The sequence below is a fragment of the Lutjanus erythropterus genome, chromosome 20 (genome assembly GCF_056507025.1).
Source record: "Lutjanus erythropterus isolate fLutEry1 chromosome 20, fLutEry1.hap2, whole genome shotgun sequence".
NCBI lineage: Eukaryota > Metazoa > Chordata > Actinopteri > Lutjaniformes > Lutjanidae > Lutjanus > Lutjanus erythropterus.
In genome coordinates this window covers 7,761,779-7,780,055 of record NC_139336.1, presented here as the reverse complement: position 1 = coordinate 7,780,055, position 18,277 = coordinate 7,761,779, and the positions used below count along the sequence as shown (strand labels likewise).

Genomic DNA, 18,277 nt, shown 5'->3' with positions numbered 1-18,277 from the left:
GGTTAAGGAGCAGTTGAAAGTGAAGGTGCAATTATTACATTTCACAGCAGAATCATACAATTTATTTTCTTGTAGGATGTTTAAAGGGAAAATTTGGCACTTTTCATGTGTGGGACTCAATAATAGCAATTGCCCAGGGCAAGTAAAATGCCATATTGGGCTAGTAAATCTCACAGCTCAGTTTCCCAGTTGGGCAAGAGGTAAAAAAGAATTTGACACTTTTTTTTTCGCAGAGCTGATGATGAAAGTAGCTAAGGAGTGAGCTGTCTTGCTTCATTTTCATCTTTGTTGAGAGTTGAACATGTGCATTACTGATCTGGCAATAACAAGAAAATAGCAGTGGGTAAAGACATGGTTCTCAAAGGCACATTAAGTTTCTGTAAAACATTGCTGGAGTGCCGTAACAAGAGCTGATCACATCTTGCTTGCATGGCAGCAAAGAAGGCTGTATGAAATGTGAACACCGAGTCAAATCAGGTAATCACAAACCTGATTACCACAGCAAATCGTGTTTCAAGAAATGCTAGTTACTCGATTCACTAGTTACTTTGTTGCTGTTTGCTAACTGCTAATAAATAAAACAACTACGACAAGTATAAGGGCAAATAAAAATTGACTTCAGGCAAGTAGGTTGCTGAACCCTTTGCCTGACTAAGCATGAAAAAAACATGAAAGAAACCCCAAACAATAATCCCCTGTGGATGTTCAGTCAGTGTTCATAGTTAATGCAGTAAATTGAAGAGATACATTTTCTGCTATATTGACCAAGAAAGCTGAACCGGCCCTGCCAGCAGTGCCTACATGCACCAGAATGCATTCTGTGCCAGCTTCTGACGCCTACATTGCCATGTATCACAACCGTTACTTATAGCTTTACTTTGTTAGCCAAAAATGGCATCAAGTGACAAAACTACTCATCTAGCATGCCCCCAGGCTACCCAGTGGTGGAGACTAAAACACTAAGCCTGTAGTTCTTCCTTCACATAAACTATTTCACTGTGACATCACTGGATGCAGATTTTGCAGCAGGAGGACTCTGCTTTCTCGGTCAATATAGCAGCACTGAGGAATTTATTGCTTCAAATGACTACATTTACTATCAACACTGACTGGACATCCAAATGAAAAGTGCAGAATTTTCCCTTTAAAAACCAAGATAAATGAGTTTACCAGGTGTATAATGAGTAACCAATCAAGGTAACCTAATAAAATAAAGGCAGACAACATAAATTGCACAGAAAAGCAACCCTACATTAACCCTACATTAATTACACTGTATTAAAAAATGCCATTAAAACTTAAATTTGAATGCATTCTGTCCACTAAAGCATAAACCATCCATCATGTTCTGGTTGAAGGCTTTCTAGAAAGAAAGCATCCTATACATGCGCTCATGATCCTTCCAGATGGTTGACCATTTCCAACCATTTTCAATGGTTGGCTCATTCTGCAATCCATTTTCACTGGGTCATTGCCCGCAGGTCAGGGCCTATTGAAGGCCTATGAATCGTAAGGGAATAGGCAGCTTATGACCATTAAAGCCAAGATGCAGAATTATTACCCATAAGACACCCAACTATGCTGATTATGCAACCAGAATACTGTTTTCCTGGCAGTAGAGTTAAAAAGGAAATGAGTATAAAGGTTTGTGTTACGATATTTGCTGAGATTTTAAATTTCTCCTGTGTTTGTCTTTTTTATTTCTGCCCTGTGGAGTGGAAAGTTCAACTTCTACTCATACAGGCCATGGACAAACTGATATCCATTATTGTTCCACAACAGCTAATGTTGTTCTCACTGTCATCCATAGAGCACAGAGCAGCAGAAGCTGTCTTCTTGTGTTTGTCACACAAGCTCTGGCTTCCCAGCCTTCACTGAAAACAAGATATTCGTTTAATCTTGTTTTTCTCATTAAAAATGTGGAAAAACACAACCTTTGCACTTTTTTCAGACCAAACAAGACTAAAATAGCATAAATGGCTTTCACAATGTTGCAATTTCATTGTAAAAGACAATGTTGCAACAGCAGGATTTTTTAGATAATCCAGTGGGCTTTTAAATGACTGAACAAGCAGAAGAAATGTCTATTTTAATCTACAACTGAGTCTCAGAACTCTTAGTTTTTTCTCAAAAAATGCTTATGATCTGAGATGATCTAACTTCTTTTCCAAAAAGATGGCAGATTTCAAGACTTTTCCTGTACTAAATGTCGCTGTCTTCATGGATCGAACATTACTTCAAAATTTAGACACTTTTCCATCTTGAAAAAAGTGAAAACGCCTCAGAAAAACGCTGAATAATGTCACCCTGGCAGAATCCTTCACTTATTCCAAGAGAGAAAATATTAAGATTTCGAGGGTGACCGTGACTCAACTCATTGGAGTGGGCTTTTTTTTTTTTTTTTTTTTTGTTGCAGCGTTGAAAGAGTGGTGGTGGTGTGGAGCGATGAGCGTGGGCGACTTCAGCACCATGGAGAGGGCTCCTAACTAAGACGACGAGGCGGTGCTGCAACCCTGAACCAGCAGTCCCTCTCTCTCTCTCTTTTTTTAACCAAAATAAACTGCGCTTTTTCTTAAGAATGACACGGCTGGAGGAGAGCATGGGGAGTGGAGCGCAGGCAGTGTGAGCGCTGGCTCTTTTACGCACGCAGCTTTTTATTGACTTCTAGTTGCGTCGATCGATAACGATGTTTGATCATTATTAACTAATGCTGGGCTGACTGTGTGCGTGCCCGGTGGACAGTTTACGGCTGACATTTTGACAAAATAACTTATCAGTCGATGTGCACGCCTACGGGCTCTATATAGAGGAGGGAACACAATGGGCGGGTGTGAAGTCTTTTCACTGCTCGCACCTATTGAGAAAACATCTTTGTGTCACGCTGGACAGAGATAAGAAGCGGAGCGACAGGTGCGGGCAGCGTTGCGCGGAGAGGAACAAAAGACGGAGCAGCTCCACAGGGGAAAATAACTGATCACTCAACAGCAACACAACTGAATATAATCCACATCGGCACCTAAACTTCACAGTTTTGACACATGGGCCTGTGGGCGGTGGTGTGTTTCTGCTTTCTACCCATTTCTGTGTGGTTGCCAAGCAGGCACAGCCAGGTTACAGCTCCCAGAAGCACCTGCTCTGGTCAGGAAGGATATGGCCACTCTGTTATTCGCTTTGCATACTTCCTGATGAGGTTGTCCTCCCTGAAGATGAAGAGGGAGCGGTTGACGGTGAAGCAGTTTTGTTTGACGGGGTTGGGGTTGTAAATGGCCATTGTCCGGGCTCTCTGGGCCATCGACTGCTTGTACACCCTCTGGCCGCCCGGAGCGCCACCACCACCACCCCGGGCTCCCCCTCTCCCGGCGCCCGGTCCGCCTCTCCCTCCGCCGCCTGCGCCTCCTCCATAGCGGGTGGGTAGATCTTCTGCGAAGCGAGCCATTCTGGAAACGCACAGATCCGACAGGGAAAATCCAAACTGGTGTCAGTGGGAATGGAGGGGAGACGCATCACAACAAACACACTTCATCCAAAACCAAAGCTTGGCGTTAGAGTGGACAGAAAAAGAAGGTGGCCTCATTTATTAAAACCATGTTCTCTTGATCCCCTCCACTCATTCATCTTCAGAGAAACCTAAAATATAAAAGTTAAAAGCAAAAACGCACTTCAGCCGGAAAATGATTCACTTCGCTGAGGCTGTTGCATCCATACCAGCCGGGCTGAGTGGGAAGAAAATCACGCTGATACAAGAGCAGATCAGCCCGTCTCTGTCCAAAATCCTGACAGCATCGTGTCAGCATCCAAACACCAGTTGAAACGTTCAGCGTGTCAGTCAGAGTAAAGCAGGAGCGCTAGAAAAAAACAAACTGAAATCCCTTTGGTTTCTTTTCCCAGCTGAAAGCAACAATAATACGAGCCAATCCAACAGGAGCGGTGGTCCTGTGATTTCTGTTTGATCGCTCGCTGTATGGGGGCTGAAGGCTATAAAGCAAGTCCCTCAGTGGAATAAGGAAGAGCGCATGTGACCAGAATGAGCCTATCGGTGACTGGAGCGTACCAGACGCGCTCACCGTCTGCTGGCTGCTTATAAAACTAATGAAGTTCAGAAAAAGCCCTGCGGGTCAAAACATGAGCGTTAATCAATACTTCTTTTACCAACGACGAGGCATAAACATGGTCTCTTTACAAAAGAGAGGAGCTTGTAGAAGATGGTGTGTTCCTTCAACATCTTGCACTCAAGTGTCTGCATTCAGATTGAGTTAAAAATCATGGCAACATGGATACTGAAGAAAAAACTTGCATACCTTGCAGACAAAATCAAACACTAGCCTTAGGAAAAAAAGAAGCAAAAAAGTAAATGAAAAATAAAAATGATTGTGTGTGAATCTAAATCAATAGTTTAAACATTGTCTTCATTTTGTTCATGTTTTCATAAATCTTTCAACTATGGAAGCGCATTTCTGCCAGTGTGATGAAAAAAAAAAAGTTATTATAATTAGAAACTTAGTAAATGAGTCATTATTTGGAGAAAGTTTCACATTATTTTGTGATATTAAATAATTATTTTGAGCTAAGTAAGTCATTATTTTGAGATACAAACTCTAGAGCTGCAACAATTAATTGATTCTTAAATTCTCACCAATTATTCTGATGATAAGTTATTCAGTTTGAGTCATTTTTTTGAAGGAAAAACAACTAAAAGTTCTCAAGATTCCAGCTTCATAAATTTTATGGTTTCTATGGTTTTTAAGAAGCTGGAACCAACAACTGTTTGACATTTTTGCTTGAAAACAGTTTATTGGTTATCAGTATAGTTGGCAACTAATTGTTTCATGTGTTATACAGGCTATGCATAAATAAATACATATTCATTGTATTGGCCAAAAGTCATTCACAGACAAAGAAATGTAAACACATTACTGATGTTCAAGGTCAGTTCAACCTCAGGGAGGCCTATTAATCTAGTAGGAAAACACGATCCATGTGTAATGTCATCCCGAAGGTGTCTAGAAAACATTTCCCAACTCGAAATACTGTATTGTCTCAAGGGTTTGGCATCCATCTTTGCGGCCATTTTGGATTTTCAAAGAAAACTGATTTTTTTTTTAAACAAGACGTCATACTAAAACATCATATAAGACTGTATAATTTGACCATGAGAAACTGATTGAGTGTTTGATGTACCTGACCTCAAAAATGAGTGATGAGTGGTCAGTAAAGCTAGAAGTGATGGATGATATTGAGGCATTTACGAGTCTGATGTATGACCAAGCTCATGCACAAGAAGAGGGACGTGGAGGATGAGTAACTGACAACTAAATCCAAGGTGGATCTATCCTTGCTCCTGGGCAGAGACAACATTGTCCTGCACATCAACCGTGTGAACCACTGCCTTGCTAGAAGCGAGCTAACAAATCTGTCTTCTGATGCCCCAAGATCCTGGACAACGCTGGGAGAAAACTGAAGACGGTATCTTGGAACCAGTGTGGTCTGATGGCCCTGTCCTCCCATCTTCACTCATTGAGTTCCTTAGGAAAACTCCTAAGTTATGCCAAGTCACATCAGCTTTACTTACATAGCATATTTCGTATGGTGGGTGTGAACACAATGTGCTAAAGAGGTGGAGGAGGGTGAAGAGGAGGACGAGGAGCAAGAGATTGACAATGAATTGCTTTTTAATAATGAGGACTAAATATTCTACAGCAGCATGATGAAAAATAAATAAATAATCAAACTGCTTACCGCCTCTGTAGCTTGTTGTCGTGCAAGATTAAACTTGTTGTGGAACAGTTTCCTTGCTATTTTGACTTGCTTAACCCATATACTGATGTTTTATCCTCATCACTGTCAATTATAGTTGAATCTCAGGGTTTGTATTGATCATATATTTTGGTATATGTTTAGAGATGTTTTTCTAAGACTCTGGGTGTAAATTACTTTTACATACCAGACTTGTTAAAAATCATTAAAATAACCCACTCAATCTATTCTTCATGTCAAAATTACATTTAAAACATGATTTGTCTCTGTAGGATGTCTAGTTCAGAAGTTAGGCAGATTTTAAATTTTTGTTATTGAGTTGAAAGTAAAATATTTTTTAACTAGACACCTCAAGGATTACAAAAAAATTAAGTTAGAAAATTATAGCAATGGGATGCATAGGGACCCTATGTTTCTAGCTGACTATAACTCCCTGTTCTATAAACCAACTGTTTATAAAACTTTAATAACAGATACAAATACACATATTCAGGATTTTACATGATTAAACCTGCTCTCACTGCACATTATGCCATGATGAAGACTCTCTGAGTTGAAATGCACTGGTTAATCCATGAGTTAAAGGATTTTTATATTCATAATCAGAGTGTCCTAGATTTCTTTCAGACTGCCAACCAATGCCATGGAATTTCATTAAGTGTAAGCTGGACAGTCATGTTTTATTCTTTTCTATTCAACAAGTGGCCATAGCCACGAAGAACACCTGATTTTGTACTTATATATTTCCAAAACTATTTTTACAGACCCAGTACAGTACTTCTTACTTTTTCTTCATTTTTTAGTGGTTTTTTTTTGAGCTGTTAAAGATGGCCCAGGCTTCCAGGATCCCAAACAGCACACAGGTAATTACTGCATTAGCTACCAGCACCAGTGTTCTCCAGCAGAATCTCTGCGCAGAACACTGTGTGTCTGAGAACTCATAATTAGCACAGAAGCTCCTCGGTGTTGTTTCATTTCCTCTTAACTTCTCTATATAACTACTGAAATTATGATGCAAGGCAAAAACTAATTACTTATACAAAAATAAAGATAAAATGATCCTTGAGGGCGTGGACCATGTAACTGCTCTCCAGCCTTGTCTGCTCAAGAAAGGCCAAAGAAAATACAGTCCTCGATAACAAACTCTGTTTCACTGTGAATGTTAGGTTTTAAAGAAATGTATGCAAGCAATGTTTCTATGTCCTTAACAGTTTTGAAAAAGTCAGAAAATTGAAAGTGTTAGGTCACACACAGCCCAGTCTCATTCCAAAGCATGTAACAGAGCCTCTGATCAACAAGACGATACCATGTCAGTGTCATGTTTTGGGTCATGTATGAAGTGTAGTACCATGATGATGATGGGAGCAAAGGACAATCAGTCCATCATCTCAACAGTATGCATGTGATGTCACAACAGGTGAAGTCACTGCGGTTACACAAAAACACTACTGAGTGACAGCATTAATATTCAGCTTGAATGCCACAAGAACATGTAAAACACATCTAATATGAGAAAGAGCTGTTGTGTGATTGTACAAAAAGTTTCAACAAGAAATCGGAGTGATGTTTTTACACATTGCTGAAAGTTTAGGAAAAGAAAAGCACATGGATTGCTACAGTTCAAAGGAACAACTGGAATCCAGGCATTGAAACATGGCTTTGCATTTGCCATTTTATGTCAAGTATTTTTTTTTAACATAAATCATGCTTTAAGTTATATACTGTTTTGATTGTTACTTATGAATTGAATATTTTGCATCTTTCATTCATATTCCATGCAACAATCGCAGATTGCATCGCTTATCCTCATTGCTGCTGCATGTGAACATGAACCACTGTGTCTTTGGTATGTTGTGAGAATCATTATCGAGTCCAACTGCCTTTAATTTATGCAGCTAATCAACAGTTTTATTCCTGGTTTTGCAGGGGCAGCCATGTTGCAGGATGTTTTGCCACTAAATCCGACTGAGAGGGCAAGTCCCGGTGGGAAAGTGACATCAGTGCATACCCACTATATTGGAGCAAGATGGCAATGGTTGTCAGTGTGGCCAGTAAACTAATTAAGAGGCCACAGCTGGGCGCTATGGAGGGTGAGAAGGAAGGTTCTGCATATCACAGAGGAATGTTCTCGGTTCTCCAAGTTTTAGAGGCTAAACTTTAGCAACAAAGAAAATACATAAGTCTTATTCCACAGGCAGTTGGCTTGCTCAGTTCTTGTAGGTTCAGTTTTAATTTGTTGTGTGTCTACTTAGTTTTTATGTACTGTATTTTATTACTTGGACTATTCAGACTGTCAGTGTTATTCATCATAGGAAAGAAACAAACAAGATGTGTTTACAGTGGCTACAGGGATTCACAGACGACTATAAATTTATTTTTAATAGCCTGTGTAGGCTAACGTTAATTACCGTTGGGAACGTTTTGCGTATGGTGTTTACTGGAGATGATGGTTATGCTTTTCAAATTAGATTTAGAAAATTAACTCAAATGCAACATAAAAACTTTTTACTTGGTCATTTGGATCTAAAGCTTGTATTTGTTTTCACTCAGCAGTTTCCATTTCCTGTATTTCTCGCAAGACAGTGTCCCTACTGCAGCTCATAACTTCAGATTCATCTAGTTGTGAGTCACCAATTTGTAATATTCAGAGATTCACAAAATGCTGCATTGGGCTCTTTGTTAGATTAACAGTCTTTTTTTTGTTTTTTTGTCTTTCAATCAGCATACACTGCATGTTCAAAAGTATGAGGAGACACAAACATCACACAGAAGTACACAAAGGTACACGCTAAAGGTACGTGTCCTCATACTTTTGGCCACATAGTGTAAACACTGATACTGTGGGGAGGTGTTGCCTTTTCACACTGAAGATGTTTCAATTTGGGGTAAAACCACACCATGCCATTTATTCATGAGCATGTATAAAGTGTGTGTGTGTGTGTGTGTGTGTGTGTGTGCGTGTGTGTGTGTGTGTGTGTGTGTGTGTGTGTGTGTGTGTGAGAGAGAGAGAGAGAGAGAGAGAGAGAGAGACTTTTTACTGAAATAAATTAGTAATACTACAGTGTAGACATACTCTGTTACAAGTAGTTGTCCTATTATCAAAATAAAACTTAAAGTACGTAAGTATTAGTATCAAAATATACTTAAAGTACCAAAAGTAAAAGTACTCAGTAAGCAGAATGGCTCATTTTCTGAATGTGTTAAGTTACTAAAGCTATCAAATAAATGTAGTGGAGTAAAACATAAAATGACATACCTCCGAAATAAAGTGGAGCATAAAGTATAAAGTTGCATGATGTTGATAGTGATGTGATGATGTGATAGTACTCAAGTAAATTACAAATACTTAAGCAAAGTATTTGAGTAACTGTACTTAGTTACTTCCTACTGAGCCTACTGTATGTTCAGTCTAATTAATTCATTGCACACCAGACTAAACCAGTTGTTATACACTGATCCAGTGTTGTGTTATGTTTGCTGATTATTCATTTAGCATATAAAAATCAAATGTGTAAACATTCAGCCATATCATTAACACGAATGCTCTGGATACAGCTGAGGAGCCATCTAGTGGTTCAGCTCATGTACTGCAGAAAGACTGCTGAACATTCACAGTATTATTGATATTATCTTGTGCTAATATTGCTGAAGAAACTGTGGAGGAAATTATTTTGTTTCCGTTTCCGATATAAATATCGCCAATGCAATATATCCAGAGAATAGTTGTGGGCAATGGGATCTTTTTAAGTATCAAATAATTTGCCAAAACACCAACATTATAATTTAAGAGGCCTGCAGCAAACACAGGTGTTGCCAGTAATACTAATTAAGGCATAATTAGTACTTATTTGTAACACCTGTGTTTATCCTACAGTATGGCTGCTGTCTAAAGGGGCCTGGTATTTAATTTTTGGCATTTATTTATTTATTCTGTATGAATCGTTTCCTTTAACTTCGACAATCCTTTCCAGCGTCTCTTTGTCAGTAAGATAATTTAAATTGAGTTAATAAAAAGCTGTTTGACTTGTTAAAGTTTTTTAAATGTTTGTGTTAAATGTGTGTCTGACCTGCGGGACCATGGCGTGCTGTTGAGCAGCTCGTGCTTCCTGACGAAGCGACGCACGCCGTCTCTCCTCCCCGCGCTGCTCTGCCCGTCCAGGTGCAAAACTGCGTCACACTCCTGCACGGCGTCGGTGTCCACGGGTCTCCATGACGGCTCCTCCGGATCTCCGGTGGCGGTCTCTGACCCCTCCGCGGGCCCCGGCTCCTCCCCATCTGCCTGCTGACCGGGACGGCGACTCTTGTCAGGTGACGGAGCCCAGGTGTCCTCGTACTCTGCCCCCAGGGTGAGCATCCTCCAGGAGCCCAGCGTGGCGGAGCGGACCGCTGGTGGGTAACAGATATTAATAAATAGGCAGAATGCATAGTTTAAGAAATTATGTTTTTTGTTTTTCAAAAAAAAATTGATAAAAAGTTACTGAATAGTATAACAATAACAATGTTTTGTGTATCTACACTCGTCACTAAGGCCTGAAAGGGGTGAGAAAAACGTTAATGGTTTATCTACTGTAGGAGCACTGAACCACATTTACAGCAGTACTTGAGGGTTCCACAGCGGGCTACGGAAGACAGTTAGGGCCAATAAAGATAACTGAACGGTCAGGAGTAGAGTTGAAAAACCATTGTGGCCTTAGTCTCTAAATTTTTCGACATTTTGACTTGATATAGATGTTATTATATGACTTGTTTTATATATTTATTTTCATCACTACTTTATTACATACTTATCTGGCTTACATTTAGACTCTTTTCTTCAAATTAAAAATGATTTATTTTTTCTTAATCCTGGGTGTAATGTGTAAAGTTTGACTTTATTCTCAACATTTTGACTTTTTTTTATGAGAATGCAAAGTAAAAAGATTCTTCCTCCCCTTTTTTCCTAGTATTCTTTGTACAACGGTGTCTCTGGTTCAACCCAGAAAATAAGTTTGCAACTTTGTTCTCAAACACAATCAGTTACCTACAGCTAACTATGAATTAATGCAATGTATTTAGCCATAATTCAGTTCAGCTGGAATCTGATGTAACACCTAAAATATCAGCTGCCAATTAGCTACAATCAATGAAGCATAGGTCCTTAAGTAGTACCTGGAATTACTGATCTGTTACTCCATGCAGGGCAGGTCCAGGTCTCACTTGGGAATGGCCAATCCACCAGTTTCCTACTATCCTCCATGATACGTATTTCAAATGAGGACAAATTAGTCCTCGAGTTAAGATTAAGTTAGGTGAAACACGTTATTTTAAAGAACTTCCATTTGACCTTTTTCATGGCAGCCACAACGACATGAAATATCATAATAGCACGAGAGAAAACGCAGGTGTTACCAATGATACTAATTAAGGTCCTGTTCTGTGCAGTGCAGCAGAGTCTTTCCAGTGAGCCAACATGTACAACAGCAGCACCCTGACTCAGTCTGACCTGAGTGGAGTGTAATGTTAATTAGTATCATAGGTGACACCTGTGTTTACTCTACTGTTTCATATCATGATGACTGCTATGGAAAAAGGGTGATAAAGCCTAAATCTCCCCTATATGTGGCTTGTCCAAGTACAGTACGCTTTCAAGGATTCTGTGGTTTTAAAGGTAGACGAAGCTGCGAAAGGCCTTTTGCACAGACATTTTGACAGATAACAGTAGGAAAAGCACAGGTGTAATTAATAAAATGAATGATGTCTGAATTCCACTGAGCTGCTGCACTTTCAGGACCCTGGAGCTGCACATACTGGGTCACTGTCACACTGCCTCAGCTTATTGAACACAACAGATCTATCATTAAAGTTATTGGTAACACCGGTGCTTGTTCTCCCATAAGAAGATAAAATGTCTTGTCTGAAAAAGGCTTTGTGCTTTTTGCTATCCAGAGTAAACAATTCTTATCAAAAAAGAGCAGTACAAAACTGTGGGGACTGTCTCTCTGTCCCTGTTGAAGGCCAAGCCGACACGTTCAGGTAAAATAAGGTAAACAATGAAGGACAGGGGTTGTTATTCAAACCACTGTAGACTTTTTCAGCAATTTCTCTTGATAATCCCAATTTATTTTTACTGCCAAGTCCCCCAAAAGAGATCCCACAGGCCTGACAACAACATGCATATGTTATTCTCAGCCTAGATACAGCCTTAAGTTCATATGAACACGGATGTGACAATGAACCTCTGAAGTGAACAAACTTATCCAAATGGTTTTCACATGTATTTCCCAGTAATTCACTTGAAAAAGGCAGAGAATCAAGTCGAAAAAAACATTTTGTATTTCGGAAATGTATTGTTTCATGCATTTTAAAGATTATGAGAATTCATATCACAATTCAAGTGACCAAAATGAACATGGTTGTCAATATTATTGTTAAAATGTGCTGAAAATGTTCAAAAAGTCCTGATACACTTGTTGAAATCATTTCAGAAGGTTTTATATAGACAACCTCTCAAAGCTCTCTTGGAGTGCCAGTGTTTTCACTGACTCAAAACAAACCCTGCTGTGCCTGCGTCTGGGAGCCTGTTGCTAACTTTGGCTGGAGCTGAGCAGTATTTTCTGTGAGTTTTTCAAACCGCAATAATCAAACACACTTATAAGGATAATTGAACTTTGAAATGTTAATACTAATAGTCAGGAATTTTATTGCCATTTATCATGAAACCGATCGTTTCATTCCTAATGCATTTTTATTATCTCAACCTTTGCTTTGAGCCCCCACCCTCTTTTTTTGAAGCACTGCTAAAGGATACCAGTTGTTCTAATGGTTATTAATACAATAAAGAAAGAAAGGTGGAAAGAACCAGAATGAACGTACCATAAACCACAGTAGATCGTCTCTCTGCCCATCTGGAGTTGACTGGAACTCTCTTCATGACTGCACTCCAGGGTTACTGAGATGAATCCAACTGAAAGGTGGAGAAAAGCAACAGTTTGGCCCTCACACAGTTCATGTACAGTATATCTGCCTGCAGGAGGATCCCCTGTGAGGCACCAGGGAGGGCAGGGGCACCAAAGACAAAAAAAAAAGTTTCTCCCATCATGGAATGCGGAAAGGCTGCTTCCTGTCCTGCCAGTTAAGAACTCTTGTTATCAGACCAGGAATCTTCAGGGCTCAAGGAGAAATTTCTGATTCAATTATCGACTGTTTTCGCTGCCCGCCCTCATAATCAGGAAGGGAGCAATTATCAGCCTGTTTATGAGACCTGAAAGGCCTGCAGATGAAATGTCACTTGTTTCCTGCTGCTTTTCTTCATGTTGGTGCTGCACGGGACATTTTGAATCCCTATCCACATAATGTTTGTTACTATACCAGCTGACTGCAGTTTTGTATTTACAACTTTCTTCCTTGATTGAGGTCAATTGCAGAGGCGGGAAGCAGCGATGTAAATTTGGTCAGGCAACCTCAAAAAGTTACTCTCAAATATTCCATGTAGGTAGCCCTCTGTTACGACCAAGTTATATCCCCATACTGCCAGCCATTGCCAACACATTACAGTTCCACAAACATTCTGATTCCTTTGCACCTTTTAGCTCAACATTCTTGGAAAAAAGCAAACGGTTCTTGGCACCAGCTCGTCACCGATATGTCAGGGATACTTAAGTAGTGGTTTACTAGACCTAGTAGCCTACTAATGTGTTCCTTAAAGAAGTAGATAACATACAAGACAGACTATGAAAAAACGAGACAGCAACAAAAATTTTGGAGTGAATGAAAGCAGGAAGCACCACATCACCATTCATGGGGAAAATGGACAACATACTGAAAGGGAGGCTGTGTTAAGTTGTATTAAATTGCCTTTTCCTTTTTCTTTTTAAGATATGTTTTTTTTTTTTTGCCTTTATTGGACAGGACAGCTGAAGAGCAGTCAGGAAACAGGGTGAAGAGAGGGGGGATGACATGCAGCAAAGGGCCGCAGGCGGGAGTTGAACCAGCGGCTGCTGCAGAGGACTAACAGCCTCAGTACATGGGGAGGACGCTCCACCAACTGAGCTATAGGGCTGCCCCTGAACTGCCTTTTCTGTATTTTCTTTCCATGTTTCATCTGGGCTACCAAATTTAGGGTGAGTGGTCAGTGCTTAAAAATATTAGATCTAACGTCTATCCCTGTCATGTAAATATAACCCACAGTTACTAGTGTGGCCACCAAGTCAGTTTAAGTACAACTTTGTGGATCTGTATTATTGATACAGTAACATGTAGTACACTTTGAAGGCTCTGCACACCCACGCACGTGTTTCTCCACGTGTTTCCTGCTGATTAGACCTGTGATCATGGTAGACCGCTTCAAGTTCAAGTTATCCTGCCTTAACAGGCAAATCAGGCACATTTTGTACAGGTCTGCACTATCCTGAAACCAAAGGTGTGAAGGACCTTTAATGATGAGTACTTTTATGATGTTTTACATTTAACTGAGAAATTTTAACCATTATGGTATTACTACTACTTCCATCACTCTCTACTTGTAGTTTCTATCTGTTTGAAATGAGCTCTTCAGCAGCTCTCTAAAACCACAGCACAAACGAGAAGCTTTGAAAGTCTAAACTCATTAAAGCAAAGAGTGTGGGAAGTGTCAGCAGCTCAGATGCCACAGCTGCTCAAGTATTTCAGCGCCGGGCCCTGGGCCCGTCTGTCAAAACTGAGCTGCTGCTCGGTTCGTGCAGGGTCAAAATGACTGCAGGCTCCGGTTTGAAGATCTTCCAGTAATGTGTTTGTGGTTGACAAGATAAGGAGCTAAAAAGCAATCTCTCCCTGGACCTGAAGAAAATCTGCAAAATGACAGAGCTGGAGAAAGTGATGTGTCAATTCTACACCAACATGTTTAAGTAACATTGTAGCAAACAGGCTTGACTTCCAAGAAAAACTGCAACAAGTAAAGCCTGTCAGAATAAATGCATTAGTAGTAAATTTATTGAAAAAGATACAACCAATTAGATGGATGGTTCACGGTCCAGAAATATGTAACAGAACATTATGGAAGTGCATTTTTATAACTTTTTTCATTTATACCTTTCAAGACTTTGCACAACAGTCACTGCTTTACTAACAACATTTAAAAAGACGGGTTGGCTTCTGTCGGCAAAATGAATCAAAATTAAAAACAGCCTACCTACAGTAACTACGATTAGAAAACTGGAGTTAAAATTAAACCATAAAAAAACTTAAAACATTCTCTTATTTTACAAACTATGTTCACTTCGGTAATAAAAATGAAAACAAAAGTAAAAACCTTTGTCAGCACCATTTTCATGTTTGTTTTCTACCTCAATTTCAGTTTAATCAATTTTCCAACAACTGTGGCAAAATATCTGACATGCTTAATAATAAGATCAGCAAATTTATTCAGGCTAGAAACACCTCATTTTTGAGGAATGGTACAGCATCTTTGTATCAGACAATCTTTACTCACTTGAGTAGCAAATTAAAAGAAACTGTTAAATTTTTGCACCGTTTCTTTGTCTTTCATATAATTTCGGTTACTTCATCAGTTAATAAACTATGGAAGCAAATGTTGGACATGTCTGTTCAAACACAGCAACAAAGATGGAAGTGACACAAAGAAGTGGCAAAATAATTCAATATTTATCAGCTAATTTTGCTGGAATGGTTGATGATAAATGACCGCAAAGGTCAAACAAGTTTAAACCCAGCTGAACGCTGAGGTTGTCTTTGCAAAAGACAACGATACCCTCATCCCCGACCCCAGGAAACCTTGATCATGACTTTTTAAGAAAAGCCATTTGACAATATCAACCGATCTTAAAAAAAGAGACAAAAAAACAAAACAAAATGCACGGTTCTCCTTCCCTGTAAAGTTATGTATGAAATGTGAAGACTGTTTTTTATTGTCCCTGTGACGTCGCTGCCCCCTGCTGTTCATGATACACAAGGTGAAATAATGGAGCAGTGAGTTCCTCCGGGATTTGATTGTGCATCTGGTTCTGTGTGACCGCCTTTTACGGGTTCTCAAGAAAGTCGATGGTCCATGGTTTTAATGTGAAGTGGAGATATAGTACAAGTCCATTGATAAAAGTTCGGGGTGGATGGAGACAGGCGTCCCTGTGTGTCCGTCAGCTGTGTACATGTAGCGAAGCTTAGTGTGAGGAGGGACTGGAAGGACTGTTGGAAGAGCTGGTGTCAGGTGACGCGCTGGGCTGCTGTTGGTCCTCTGGCGTGCTGTCTGCCTGCAACGACGCCATGGCCGCCGACGAGTACTTGCACAGGGAAGAGCCGCATTCACAGCTGAACAGTTTGCTTTTGACTTCCCAGAAGTGGTCACCGTAGTTAAATCTGAGAGGGGAGGATGAGAGGGCTAATGATTACAGAAAAGTACCGTTATTGAATCAAAACCTGCCTTGAAAAAGAAAGGTTTTCACCTACAGTCTTATATCATATGCCTGAATTTTACACTGTCAACAAAATATTACCTTTCATTGTGTCTATTCTCAAACTTAATTTTAAGCTTATCCCTGGTCACTATATCATTTTGAGGGGGAAAAAACTACAAAGGAATCCAAAATGTCAACCTATATGTTTTTAAAAGTCCAGTGTGTAAGATTTGTAAGTATTTATTGGCAGAATATAGCATAAATGGAATAAAAAAATAAGCCATGTATCACAACTATATTTTCAGTGGTGTATAATTAATTAGAAATAAGATTTGTTTTTATTCATTTAGAATGAGACACTTCTATCTACGTAGGGTACGGGTCCTCTTCCTCTGCCAGGCGAAACTGCAGCTTTATAAATCTGATGGAAAGAATGTGTCTGCATATTTCTGTCTTTGTGCGTATGCATATCCAGGTGTTTATGCTGGAATCACAAAGCAGATGTGGGATGGTATCCCAAACAAGCCTGTTCCATGTGAACCGATAGACGCACCAATCCCTATATCTCATTATTACATATAGGCAAAATAATAACACCCTGTGAGCCACACACTCACTAGAGTATTAGACATTATTTTATATAGCTAAACAAGGCACTGCAACAAATATTTCATAATTAAACCTAGCTAGCTAGCACTTGATGCTAAAGCAAGTGTGCATGTCACAGAGCGTAGAGTTAGTGCCAGTGCATCTCATATTTTTTTTTATTTTAACACCTAGCAGCATATAGCATATAGAGTTAAAATATTCAAGTGAAGCACAAAATGTTCACACTGTACACAACACTTGTATATCATATCATGGTTAATGGCATGGCACATCAACTCTGAAAATATTAATATCAGACTCAAAAATCTACTATCTGTCAGGCTCTATGTATTACACACAGGAATTCTCAACAACATGAGACATGAACAAGAAAAAACATAACATCTTTTTCTTTTTTGGTAAAAAGTCTCACCCAAGCTCCTCTCCAGCCATGATGTTTTTACTGGCAAAGAAGGCAATGTGTGGGAAACGAAGGTCCTGGTGTGTCGTGAACACTCGACAGGCAAACAGGTTGGGCTCGCACATGTGATTGAGGAAGCGGCTGATGTTTCCATAGAAACGGGCATCAATGCAGTACTGATCTTGTGGCTGGGAGGGAAGAAAAATAAAAGACTCAAACTAAAAAATAAGCTGTAAGTGCGCAGCTGAGGGGAATTCTGCATGAGAATACATCTCAAAACCCCAAGATACGAGTTGATATAAAAAAAAAACGTCATTTCAATGTCATGCCATCAAAGATTTAAATTATTTTTTCCATTCATGCCTTCCATTCAGTACTCATACTGTACCTTATCATCCAGGCTGAACAGGTAAGCGTCGTTCTGCCTCATCTCTGCTTCTGCCTCTGAGATGATCTCACCCACGTACCTGTTCAAAGGCAGGTGAGCCGTCAGTACCTGCAGACTGCGCTGAAACATTTTGATGCTGATGCTGTTTACAACATGTCAAGATTTCATGCATGTGGAATTAGACAGTTTCATTCGGGAAGACTGCAGTTCGGAGATACTAAGCTTCAAAGATTTCACAACCCTGCTGCAAAACCTGTGATGTTATTTTCTTTTAAAGTTAGTTCACCCAAAAGGTTACTTTTAATTAAATAAATAACACATACATTATTCAACAGTGGAGGATCACGAGTAGGCGGATGACTCAATTTCAATTTAAACATTTTATAATCCCAAACTAACTGTCTGATATTAACTTCATTGCTTTATTATCAAATTCAGTTTATCGAGCTGTCAATTTATTAATCAAGTTTAATAAATCTGATTTGTTGTACATGTTCCAAGAATCTTTTCAACAAGCAACAGTGAGAAATAATAGCACATCTATGTTGTTCCTTACACAGACGACATGAATGTCTATTCCTCTGTAATAACTTGACCAGCAGCAGACCAACAATACAAACAAACACACAAACAAAAATAGTTCAGCACACAAACCAACAGCAAGGTCAACACTAGAGAGTAGTAAACACACATCCTTCACATGGCTTCTCAGAGAAGAAGCCTTGGCATTCCAGAATAAGTGCACTTTTTTAGCCTAAATTT

The 18,277-nt window shown here is 39.6% G+C and overlaps 2 protein-coding genes across 4 annotated transcripts in view; both read right to left on the bottom strand.

Moving 5' to 3' along the window:
• Nucleotides 1–2,230: 2,230 nt before the first annotated feature.
• LOC146308142 (voltage-dependent P/Q-type calcium channel subunit alpha-1A-like) lies at nucleotides 2,231–4,242 on the bottom strand. The gene has a single exon (XM_084746197.1). It carries the CDS (start codon nucleotides 3,434–3,436, stop codon nucleotides 3,140–3,142), a length of 297 nt encoding a protein of 98 aa, XP_084602323.1. The 5' UTR covers nucleotides 3,437–4,242; the 3' UTR covers nucleotides 2,231–3,139.
• A 10,430-nt stretch (nucleotides 4,243–14,672) lies between these two features.
• The window catches only part of ehmt1b (euchromatic histone-lysine N-methyltransferase 1b), a 37,639-nt gene continuing 34,034 nt past the window's right edge, over nucleotides 14,673–18,277 (bottom strand). For all 3 annotated transcript variants that reach the window (XM_084745555.1, XM_084745556.1, XM_084745554.1), the window contains exons 24-26: nucleotides 17,516–17,594; nucleotides 17,140–17,315; nucleotides 14,673–16,080 (exon numbers count right to left, since the gene is read on the bottom strand). In XM_084745555.1, the coding sequence (XP_084601681.1) occupies nucleotides 15,885–16,080; nucleotides 17,140–17,315; nucleotides 17,516–17,594 (451 nt within the window). In that variant the 3' untranslated portion in view covers nucleotides 14,673–15,884. The remainder of the gene's footprint in view (nucleotides 16,081–17,139; nucleotides 17,316–17,515; nucleotides 17,595–18,277) is intronic.